The 12,968-nt window shown below is 35.7% G+C and overlaps 1 protein-coding gene across 1 annotated transcript in view; it reads right to left on the reverse strand.

Annotated features, from left to right (window-relative positions):
• Npas3 (neuronal PAS domain protein 3) overlaps positions 1 to 12,968 on the reverse strand; it is an 812,688-nt gene that overhangs the window by 478,949 nt on the left and 320,771 nt on the right. Inside the window, exon 4 of the mRNA XM_023721834.1 lies at positions 5,829 to 5,911. Coding sequence (XP_023577602.1) covers positions 5,829 to 5,911 — 83 coding nt within the window. The remainder of the gene's footprint in view (positions 1 to 5,828; positions 5,912 to 12,968) is intronic.

Consider the following 12,968-nt stretch of genomic DNA (forward strand, 5'->3'; position numbering starts at 1 on the left):
TCACCCTGATTAACTCTATATGCCGATATCTGTGAAGTAAACAACTATAGTGATGTATAATACTAAAACCATGCTTGAAATACCTGTCATTTTGTTTTTCTAAATGTGTGCTGCTTCTAATGTCATATCAACTCTTTTCTCACCTTCTGCTTACCTTTTATGTAATAACCTTCCCTGGTGTTGCCTCTCTTTAGCCCTTTCTGTCCCACATCATTTCTGTGAGTCTTTACTGCTTCATTTGAACTAGCACTCATCTATCCACCAGTGATGAGTAATTTGCAGCCCTGTTCTGAGTTGTTCCCTCACAACTGAGCTAGCTGATAAGACCCAGGATTCTGGGCTGGGGCACAATCCAGTGGCACAGGGCCCACCTGGCAAGCACGAGGTCATAAGTTTGATTCCCAGTACCAGAAAACAAATAAACAAACAAATAAACAAAAAAATCTAAGATTTTATCCTCTCACCTCATATCAACTTGGCTATTTAAGAGAACATGGCTTTCAATTTCTTTGAAGAGGATCCTCATATAAGTAAGTTCCTACCTACAAAGCCTGTGGTCATTATTAATCCTACCATTCCCTAGCCCTTCTTTTCTTCTTTTCTTCTTTTTAAAGGCTTGTGCTAATAATTCTACCTAACCTCCACACATACCTCTCCTCCATTCACAAAGCTGTGCCCTGAAGAAAATCTTTACTTTCTTTCTTTCCTTTTATTTTGACTGTTACAAAAAGTTCCTAAATGGTTCTCTTTATGTCATGCTCTCACAAGTCAAAGACTCCCTAGACCATTTAATTTTGATAATAATTTCAGAAGTAAAACAAATCCTTCCCTCATTACTTCCTCCATAAAACCATAAAAACCTCCATGAGCTCATCACTGGTAGGAAGTCAAGTCCACATCACCTATATTGCCTAACCAGGCATGTAACATGCACTGCTCATGAGGCAGACATCCTATGAAACATGTTAATGGTCCCCAACCAAGATTTATTATTATATGCTTTTTGTCTGATTGCAAAAATTCTTCCATATTCTCTACCTAGTGAATTCCTATCCATCCATCAGCAAGCCTGAGATGTCTTTGATGATGTTTTATGCCTACCTCAGAGCCTTGCTACTGCCGCATCATACTTGACTAGTGTAATGTTCCTCACTTAATGAGGAATTTGGTTCCTCTTTTCCCCAAATAAATGCAAGCTAAGTAAAGACAGAAGTCACAGTAAGCAAATTTTGTGTCAATACTAAGTATCGGAAGCATTTGGAGGACAGTGCATGGCTATACCATAAAACTGGAGGCCCTATCAATATCTTGTTGACGACACGGATTTTATCAAGTATTTATAAGGAAGGGTGGGCAGGACTGAGTAAAAGGAAGAAGAACTCACTCCATCCCCCATGAATCAATCAAATTCTACAACAACCTTCTTGAAACAAAATACAGAAATCATCTCATCTTCACAGAACAATGGGATCCTGCTGAAGTTGATAAAAACATGAGTTTTGGGGCTCATCCTAATTAGGATGACAACTAAAAATAATACTTACAGGAGGCTCCTCTCTTACTACTACCCAATCTTCTTTTGCTTGCAACACTTTTATTTACAAGAATAAGATATTAGGCTACATGTTCGATACAGAGTATTATATAGTTTTTCCACCTCATAATCACTTATGTTATAATCAAATGAAACAAAAAATTCTTGTGTCTATGGAATTTCAAGACTATATAAGTACACAATGTTTGGAAGCCTTACTTAAAAGCCTATCTACAAATCTATTTATCTATTTCCCTAAAGCTGATAGTTATCTATATGTTCCCTTAAAGCCAACAGATTTGAACTTATTTCAAATATGCCCAGTTATATTTGAGAGTATGTTTTCTCCTTGTATTTCCTTCTTATAATATGTTTTCAGTACATAATAATTACATTTATCACAGGGAGTTGATATGTGAAATGAGTCATCTTAATTCATTTTATTGCCTCACTTATCTCCACTCCATCTGATGTGCTCTTGCCCAATTGTAAAAGATCTATCTTCCTGTTTCTAATTATCTTTATCTTGTTCTTTATTTTATATTTTGGTTTTAAGAAAAACCATAATATATTTAAATTTGTGTGTCTAGTTTATTGTACTTAATATTACAGTATAAAAGTGGATCCATTTTCTTATGCTAGGTTTTTTTTTTTTTTTTTTGGTACCAGGGATCCAACACAGGACCTTGCACTTGCCAGGCAAGCACTAATTCCACTGAGCTATCTCCCCAGCCCAAAGAAAGTTGTTCTTTTTTTTTTTTATTTTTTCGAAAGTAGATTTGATTTCTGACAAGTGATTCAAACATCCTTCTTTCTGGGAGAATAGTACTCTATTATGCATCATGCCACATTTTCTATATCCATTTAGCTGCTCCTGGACAGATAGGCCATTTCTAAGATTTATCTATTACAAGTTACACTCCATAAACATGGGATATGCATGTATGACTGCAATATGGTGTCTTTTAGCTCTGTAGGAATACACCTATAAAGGGAATAGCCTAGTTAAATGGAATTTCTATATTTAGGGTGATTTTTTTTAAAGAATCTATGTACTAATTTCCATAGGGAAATGTTTTTGTAAGAAGGGTATTTTTAAAAATTTCTCCTCTATTTGTACCTATTGCTCTTTTTTCTATACTCAAAAGCCAAGTAGAATCTATCTAATCCTTTTAAAAATATTTTAAATGCCTTCAAATATATATATTAGGTCATATGTCTTCCAAATTAAACTTCCCCAGGCTCTTTGCCATTTTTCTCTTGCCAGGATTTCCCATTCTGTCACCAGTGCTATTATTCTCATCCCCTGGCATCCAGCTATCTAGGCTTCTCTTTAAGGGTGGCACCTACATAGAGTGCAATCAACACAAAATGAAGAGCTGGAGGCCTGTTTTTAGATCCTCTGTTCTTTAAATGATGTATAATGTTCAAAGGGCACTTGAGACAGCTAATCTATATTATGTTTTTATACTGAGCTGTATTCAATTGAAGCTCTTTAAATTTTGTTTTAAAACCTCACAAGTTTTGTTTTAAAACTTTGTATTGTGGTCTTTATTTATAATTTGGGTTTCTCACATAAAATAAATCATGTAATATTTAATCTTGTGTTTCTATTTATTTCACTTAACATTGTGGTCTCAAGATTCATCAATTTTTCTACGAATGATCTAAATGCATCTTTCTTTATGCCAGAGCAGTACTCCATTGTTTGTAAATGTCATATTTTCTTTATCCATACATCTACTGATAGACATGTAGGCCACTTCTAAGCTACTATGAATTGTGCTGCTATAATCATGGATGTAAATCATTTTTTATGTATTTTGTACAGGGTCTACAGTGCCTCACTACAAAGATTAGACTCATAGTGATCCTCCTTTTTTCAGCCTCCCAAGCACTGGGATTACAGACGCACACCACCACACCCAGTCTTATATCATTATAAGATGTCTTTAGCTCTTTCAGGAAGTTATCTTGATTATTCAAATTTAAAAATTACTACAGTAACAGAAACTTTGTCATTATTCACTATAAAAATACTTCTCCTTTCTCAAAATATTCCCCTTACATCAAATACACTCATCATTCTTGTTACTTTTTTCTTTTCTTTTTGCACAGGGTCTACTGGGTGTTCAGGATCTCACTATGTAGACTGGACTTATAGTGATCCTTCTGTTTTGGGCCTTCCAAGTGCTGGGATTACAGGTTGACGTGACCACGCCCAGTTTCAATTGCCAACTCAGCAGGAGCTTTAGTCCACTGAGCTATCTGGCCAGCCCTCTTGCTACTTTCTGAAACAGTTCTTGAAGTCTTATTTTATGATCAACTCTATCACTGTGCTCACAACAGTAATTGCCGATTGTACAAACATTACAGTATGTGCTCACCCACCAGATCAGGCACTATAGGACTTCTGGCTGTCCCCCAAAGTCAACACAACCATGAAAGGTAAACCTTTTGAATTGGTTTAGGACATTGAGATAGTCACAACAGTGAAACAAAAGAGGTTCACATAAAAGGACTTCTAGAATTAAGTCTGAAAGTGGCAAGAGTGATAGGATAAATGTGTTTGAAAGTGAGTGGAAATATTCTGATGGGAATTTATGGAAATGTGTCTTTTACTGTAACAAAAGTTTTTAAAATGTAAGTTTTTTGCTACTGTTTTCCATCACACCTCATATATTATGGCGCCCACAGAACTTGATAATGGAGTTTCTGAACAAAGCATATATATAGAAGAAAGGTCATAATTTCAAAATCTAGAAACATACCTCTCTCTGTATTCTTAAAACTAATCCTAGGTTATGCAAAGATAAATTGAAAATTTATGTATGAGTTAGAATAGCATCTTTAAAGGCAGGTTTCAAGAGACATCAATTATTTGAGCAATATTGACAGATCTAATGGAAAATTACAAATGTCAAATAAACAAAAATAAAGAGTTCTCAGGCCTGAGAGATAGTTCAGTAAAATAAGTGCCTGCCTAGCAAGCACAAGATCCTGAGTTCAATCCCCGGTACCACCAAAAAAAAAAAAAAAAAAAAAAAAAAAAAAAAAAGAGCTCTCAAAGCCTTACATTTGCAAATGTGAATTGGGACTTATCAGCTCTTAAAAAACATCAAAATTATACCAGAAGGTTCTGAGTCTGATTCAGCAGATCTTGACAAGCACATATCGTCTGAGTAACTCTTCATGATTCATAAACTACTAGCCAGAAAATAGCTTTTGAGTTATTTGGGGGATTTGACCAACAGCTACCTTTTATTTTTCAGAAAGAAAGTAGGAAGAGTATTTTCAGTGTATATCCATTTGGAAATAATATGCTAGATTCAAACTCCGTTTTGAATATTTAGAAAACAAAAGCACTACTGAAATTATTTTAAAACTCTGATTTGACACCTTTCTGAAGTTTATTTTTACTGAGCTACAACGTTTATCTGAGAAAAACATAACCAACTTCTGCAAACACAATAAGATGCCGAAATATTCAAAATCTGTCTCCTCAAATTCCATGTAAAAATAACTTCCACAGTAAAGGAAGCTTTGGCTTTGACAACATTTATCCTGAAAGCAGAAACACAATAGGCCAGTTCCCAGTGAATGAAGGCAGACAAGCTGAATTCTTAGCCAGTGTTAAGAGACAGCATTGTAAGTAAGTGAGATGTTGAGTTTGGAATGAATCTCCTTTAGGGCTAAGGAACTAAAGTTTCATCCTAGTAACGTTTGCATTCATTTGTCATGAAGGTCATATGAAAAACATTTTTGGCCTCCTTTCCTCAAAGATAGACTTTAAAACTTCATCCTAAGAAACAGTCTGATTTGGAGAAACGAATATTACGATTGGAAGCATTTAACAAATACAAACTCAAGCAAAGAACTGAAGTTAGGCAACACATAAAAATGTCACAGTACTTTTGCAACAAAATGTGCTTTTCCAAAAACAATATGTAGCTCCAAAGACACACACATATATCCACTTACAAATACAGCACACATACAATCACTCTGGGAACAGCCAGCTACTGTACATTGGGCATCAAATAAATAGTGCAACTCATCTAAATTATTACAGCACAAATAATACTTGCCCTCCCTTTCTCATTAATATTCTCTCAAAGGATGGCTTTCTAAAAAGGAAAAAAAACACAAATTCATAAGAATTTCAGAATTCTGAGAAAAACAGCATCAAATACATATTTGAAATTAAAAGTGTATATCAATATTTAAGACATTCATAGAAATATGAATTTTTCTTGGTTAAATAAAAGCAATTTTGTTTTTCTTTTAAAGATACCTGCAAAATGTGACTTCCCAAATGTGCTTCAAATACTTCAATGGCTAGAGCGCTGGGACTTCTCCTTCGCTGTGCACCTATAACTTAAAAGAAAAAAAGGAAGAAAGAAAGAAAAGGAAGAAAAACAATTAAGTTGGAGTTCTGGTTTCCTAACATCAGTTTAATTTCTGCCCAACTGCACCACTACCCAATCACAATACCAGTAAGACCTGAAATACTACTCAGTGTCAATTTTGATTTTTAGTTATCAGAACATTAGCATAGTATAAGTAGAATACTGACTTTTAGAAGCATTAAAAAGAAAAGCAAAACCCATACCCAGCTTTTAAAAAGTCTTTTGGCTTTTCTTAATATATTAAGAGTAAAAACACAGATGTTCATATTTCTTTAAAATAATTAATTAAAAAGATAAGCAGAAAAAAAGGAGACAAGAGAAAGAAATTTAAGGTTTCTTGAAAGCAAGCAATAATATTCAATCATATGTCCAATCTTATATAACTTACAGCTATTAATCTGAGCAACAGAGTTGATGATAAAAATAGATAATATATCAACCATTTTTAATCAGCTATTCCTTTTTTGAAAATCTGTAATATATGTATTGTTTTATGTTACCACGTTTCTGTCTTTGTTCCTGATTTTTGTTCTTGCTTTTTTTACTCTTCAAAATAAAATAAATTAAAACAAAAACACAATAAAATAAAATAATTAAGTACATTTTGAAATTAAGGTATTGATATTTTTAAGCATCTACAAACTACTTTTCACACCCAAATAAATCTAAACTTGTCGCATCTAGCTTAAGAAACAATGAATAGGACATTTATTATATATTCTAAGCTAATAACTATGACAGTTTAATAAAGCAAATCGATAAGAGATTCTTATTAATGACCATGTATCCTAGTGAGAAGTGTTCTGCCACAGCTAGATTTCACAGTAGCTGAGTACTCACATGTAACTATGCTACTGGGCTGACAAGGGGCACGTGCAGACTCCCTGTCAGCATGCACCTCGCATCAGGGACTGTTCTCACCTGAAATTTCCAAATACTGTTCTCCTCCTAACCAGGGGTAATAATTCCCTCCTTAACACACTCCACAATTTTGCCTTCAGGGACCAGCCATTCACAAGCAACCCCTAGCAAAATTAGCCTTTTAGGATGTGGTATTTGGGGATGCAGAATAACTTCTCTCTTCATGTTTTTAAAACATGAGGTGCAATTTGCTTTTAAACTTTACTTCTGTTGTTGTTGTTGTTGTTGTTGTTGTTGTTGTTGTTGTTGTTGCTGCTGCTGCTGCTTTTATTCCAAGCATCATAAAGGTCTGTTTTCTTCATAGTAATTTATAAAAGAAGAGATGCATATCATCTCTATATTTCCAACAAGTAAATTCTCTAAGTCCTCTTGCTTTTCATGAAAATTTTTATACAAAGCTCTGCTTTCTGAACCTAGACATGACTAATAAAAATATCATATCAAAATCCTCTATTTCTGACGTTTAAAAATACTTTCAGGTAGTTGGCAAGAAAATTCCAGGATAATATTACTGGGAGAATTTTCTTTTATTTCAGTTAGAAATGAATCAGTTTGTTGGAGCCAAAATTTAATAGGGATTGTAATATAAACACACTTAAGATTTTGTGCTGTGCTTTAGTAGAAAGTTTACCACTGCGATATCTGAAAGGCAACTTGAAAATAGCCTGAGTGTTCAGTACCTTTATTTCTAGCAAGATAAAAAATTAAAAAAAAAATTCAGTGAAAAAAATTACAAAAAAAATTGAAGAGTGATTATTGTTAAGGAATATTCCATTAGGAAGAAACCTCAAGAGATCTCTACTCTAGCATCCTTGTTTGCCTAAGAAGTAAAGCACACAACTATAGTAGTAATTTTAGAACAGAAAAATCACTTTTTGGGCCTGAGGTTAATCTTTATTACCAGTAAAGATGTAGGTTTTAAAATATTTTAATATTCAAATATATTTAAGACAGCACTGCTGCGTATGTGTGTGTGCGTGTGCGTGTGCGTTTCTGATTAATTTCCTATTCTAACATGCACATTACTCCCTTCAAAACTCCTTTGGCATTTTTGATAATGCAGCTGTCTTGCTGAATACTGTTTTCAGTTTCTCGAGTGTTAATTGCACATTATGGTAGCTTGGTGTGAATGATCCCACATGAATAAAATCTGCAGCCTTTTTTTTAAGATTATGGGGGTGGGTTGGTTTTGGGAGGAAAAGGGGGGACTGAAAGACTTCTAGAATGTCCAGTCTCTTTTTGAGGCAGTAATTATGATTCAGAAAGATCATTATTAGTGATTCATAATTTGGGGAACACTTCAGGGCCTTTAATTACAAAGTTAAAATACGAAACCACTGTACCTCATTGAAAAATGTACCAACCTTAGAAAACCTAAACTACTCTACAAATAACTAGATGAAGAGGGGGGCAAGACAGCAGCAGCCACTAACCCACAGGGGATCCTAAAATATCACAGGAAAGATATGGAAGCATTTATGTACTACCAGGCCTATCAGGCAAGCTTCAATAACCACAGACGGCCACTCAAATGCCTTCTAGAAGCCCAGAAACACAAGTCTTGAATAACATGCAGGGGTTATTCAAGCCAGGTCGCTGCTGGCCTTATTATATTTATTTATTTATTTATTTATTTATTTATTTTTTACTTTAACCCACTAGGACTCAAGTTGTTCTCCAAATAAATGTCTTCACCAGGCCTTGCATTTCAGAATCCTATCTGCAGTTATTCTTTGTTCTTTAAATCCTCTAGAAACCGAATTGTGCATCACCATACATGCTAGCATAATATACAAGTGTCTTGTAAGTAGTTTCAAGCTATTCTACTCGGTGGCATTTTTATGGCTCTGGAACTTCTCTTGATTTATATGTTTTTCACTTATGCAGGTGATGTGGGGCTGTAATGACAGTTCCTAATTTTACAACCAACATAAATATGTTAAACAGGAGACCATTATGCCCCTGGTAGGAGCCCTGCTTTAACTCTGGAATTATTGGTAACTGAATAGATGTTAAATGCATTCTTATCTTGCACTTAACCTATCATATTTGGCATTTTGAGAATTGAGACACTGATAACTCAGGAATGATGTAAACGCAGTTACTTTGTTTTTCTGTTTTAATATTATTGTGCTTACTAAAGATCATTAATGCTTGAGGAAGAGCTAAAAGACATTTATTCTTATGAGAATCATGCTTCATGAAGTTTTCCTAGATTTCCCTATTTTTCAAAATTGACTGTTTTAAGAACCGTTTGGTAGTCCAATATATACGTATTACTGCTCAGCAATTATATTTCAACTCACTTGATTACATATTTCTTTTTTTGTTCAATTAAAATATGACATTTTTAAAACTCAGAATTCTAAATTAGCCAACACACACACACACACACACACACATACACACATACACACACTCCTAGTACTACTACAACTACTTCCAAATAAACAAAAGACATAATCCCTTATCTATGAAGATTATGTCACTACTTCACTGACAGTGAGGAGAGCTACATAATTTGAACAGCTTATATAAACTGTTAAAAAAATCAAACATAATAATTCCACTGAAAATTAGATTCACTATTTGTTTAGTGTCTATTTGATGCTAAAAACTCTAGCTACTATAATGAGTATTGATCCTAACAAACACTTCAAAGGAAAGTTTTAGCCAATTTAAAACAAAACCAGCCCCAGCACACAATTATCATCAACAAGCACCAAAAGTCTACTGTCATGTCTTACAAGAGTTAAAAACAAAGCACATCAAGTGTTAAGAGATTTAAACGAAAAAAATATGAAAAGTTTTTTTTTTTATTTTAGAAGATCAATTAAGGAAATTGTGATCATTTCTTTTAGAAATCCAAAATAATCTGATGAGTCACTGGGATCATGAATTTGGCCTCCCTCTCATTAACAAGTACAATATACAGAACAAATCCATGGTTGGAAAAGTCTAATTTACTTCTCACTATATCAGAAACAGTGTTCTAATCTAGACTCTTCAGAGTAAACTCACAGGGTGGTCTCTGAGAATTAATTCTGTGCAGTAAAAGACAATCCCTCTTTCAGAAAGACACCACACATCCAGTCAGCCTCCTGACCAGGGCTCCTCTCCTCCAGGGATGCACAAACATGAGGCAGGCTGAGGATTAGCACGCAGTGGGAACTTGACCTATTCAGGCAAAAGGTCAACTTGCCATGGAAGAACCCATTACAAAACAGAAAGAGGACAGCTCAGTGGACACACATAATGAAAGAGGAACAGCCTTGAGCCCTCGCTGCCCGTGTCCTGCCGTGCCCTTTTCTCTCACAGCCCTCCCCATACTCCTCAGAAGTACAGTCCCCGGAGGGCAGGGAGACCACAGGCCACAGGTAAGCAGCAGAGAAGCATGCTACTGAAAGGGCCCCTTGACAAAGATATTCCAAGGTGAAGACAGGTGTGACGTCATGGAGCACCATTTCCAGTAGTTTGCTTCACTAAGAAAAGCGAGAACTGGCAGATTGAGGGGACTGTCTCAGAGGGGCTTTCTCCACTCCTCCTAATATTCTGGGGAGCTGCATGTGAATATAACCCTAAAGTTGTGCAAGTAGAATCTCAAGGTTGGAGTCATCCACTCAGTAAAAGAAAAGCTCTGTGCTGGCTCACCTCTGATGGCTGCCCTCTGAATCCTTCATCTGAGGTGCAAGGATGTATTCCCACACTGAGCTTGGCAGAGGGAAAGCCAAAGGACATGCTTAATGGAATCCCCAGACATCACTCGCTGGGCTTTAGCACTTGGGCTAAGCAAAGTCAGGGTCTGGGAAAGAATGGAGTATAGAATGCTTAATGAGTCTTTCCATGGCTACGGAAGAAAAGAAAAGGGATTTCTCCTAAAGAATCTCAATTAGCCTCCTCACTGCAGGGCTAAGCAAGCCAAGGAGAGTTTCTCAGGAAGGGGGTCTCAGAAGTTTATGAAGTACTTTTTAATGTGAGTGTTACCCCTCAAAAGCAACATTTCTACATCTGCACATAACCTGAGACTAAGTCTTCCTTCTCAATCTGGCCCTCACAGTGCTGTCTACTGATTATGGTCACAGATTGTACGTTTTCAACACTGAATTCCTCAGCTGTCTGTGTGTGCCTTCTATATAGGGATTTCAATTGGGAGAAGAGACACGGAGGTAGTGTTAGGCTCCAGCTTAGCCCCTGTCACAACACCATAATTAAAACCATGCCCTAGAGAGCACTGGAACACCATTGAAAGCAAACAGAGTTTTCATGCAATACATCTTATAAATATCTGAAAACAAATAATAAGGATTTTTAATATATTTGCACCAAGATTAGTATCTGCTCTTTAAAGTATAAGATAAGAGATGATCAGAAAAAGAAATAGGAAGCACTGTTATTCAGGCAGGTGAAGGCTAATTAAAAATGAATACAAGGGTCAAACAAAACTGTTCCTATATTTAGAACTGATACACACTGGGATAATTTTTATACTCTTATTTGGAGGGATTTTTAAAGTTAAAAATCTATTCTCATAATTCATACCTTAGAACCTATTATTCAGTACTACCATTATCTAGTACTAGCAATTTAGACAAAGTTTTTAAGAATGCAAGTGAAGCTTTAGGCAGTCTTGTGTTGACTCACAATTCTTTGATGCAACATTTATTTGAATTTCTCCCACAAATTAAGTATGGACTGAATGTATTTGGGAAAATAATTAGGGTTCACACAACTGTGAAAGTTTTAACATTCACAAATGCATTGCTGAATTTTGGGAAAAAATTTTGTCACATTCAATAGGGAGTGTTTAGACCTCTCATTTTCTTTCTAATTAACTAATCTTTACCATGATTTTTGATATGTCATTTTAATAATATATATCAATTCAGTACAGTCCTCTAAATGTGAAACAGTACCCCAATATCACTTTAATAAATATCGGCAATATTTTCCTATATTTGATCAGCAAGAAATTATAGAGGCTTCCTTTTAGTACTAAGTTTTCCTTTTAAAGATTTATTTTGCCCATCTTAGCTTTATTTTCAGTGAAAGGAAATGAGAGTTCTGAGGCAGATATTTCTCAAACTGCAGCTGGCCAGCGAAGAAAACGGTCTTTCTCCAGGAATCTGATAGTTGCCATAGGAGCTACTGCATGGCTCTCACATGGACTACTTACGAGACGATTATGTTTCCTCATGGGAGAAGCTGCACTTCCCCTAGTCAATGGAATTCCTAATAGCGGCTTAAGCTGCTGCTGGAATCTGAGCATCTGAGGAAATGTGGAAGCCCTAACAGTCAGTGTCCCTGAGGAACAGGAAAAGATCCCTTCTTTTCTGTAGGTTCCTTGTAGAGATAGGAAATACACTGAGTTGTATGTCCACCTACCATAACACACGTAAGTTTTAAGGCTTAGACTTTCACAAAATGACTTCAGACTACAGTATAGGAGAGTCTCCGAGTGGCAGGGTCTTGAGTTTTACTTGACGTGAGCCATGAAAGGTGATATATCTAATTTATTCTGGTTCAGGATTATAGCAGCAAGCAGGTTGAGCTTTATTGTAAGACAGGCACTCTGTTGGTGGTCAGGTCCTGACATTGACCAGGATACCATCCATTAGCAAGGTTGTACACGTGGTGAAAAGGTTCAAGAGGCCATGCAAAATGAGCTCCAGAGGTACTGCCTAGCCTCCTATGCTGAATAAAAGTGTTCTTATTTTTTTGTCCTTTTTCTTCACTTATTTCCTCAGTACTGTGAACTGACAACTTTTGCACTCAGTTGTATTTTCATCCCTCATCACTTTTTTGTTTTAAAATTTGAGACAAGGTTTTTCTAACTCTCCAAGTTTCCCAGGTAGGACTTTACTTGCAGTCCTACTGCCAGAGCCTCTCAGAGTGTTGCAATTGATAGTGAATACCTTAGCTGGATGTGGTGGTGCATGCTTCACTATCACATCCAGCTAAGGTATTCACTATCAGATTCAGGCTCTAATCTAGGGCTGCTTATTTTGTATTTATTTCTACTTCTCTTCTCATGAGCTCTTCTGCTACACTTCCAACTCTGAGTATAAGACCATGTGTCACTCATGAACCAAGCCACAATTTATAGA

Source organism: Octodon degus, unplaced genomic scaffold, assembly GCF_000260255.1.
Source record: "Octodon degus isolate 3935 unplaced genomic scaffold, OctDeg1.0 scaffold00086, whole genome shotgun sequence".
NCBI lineage: Eukaryota > Metazoa > Chordata > Mammalia > Rodentia > Octodontidae > Octodon > Octodon degus.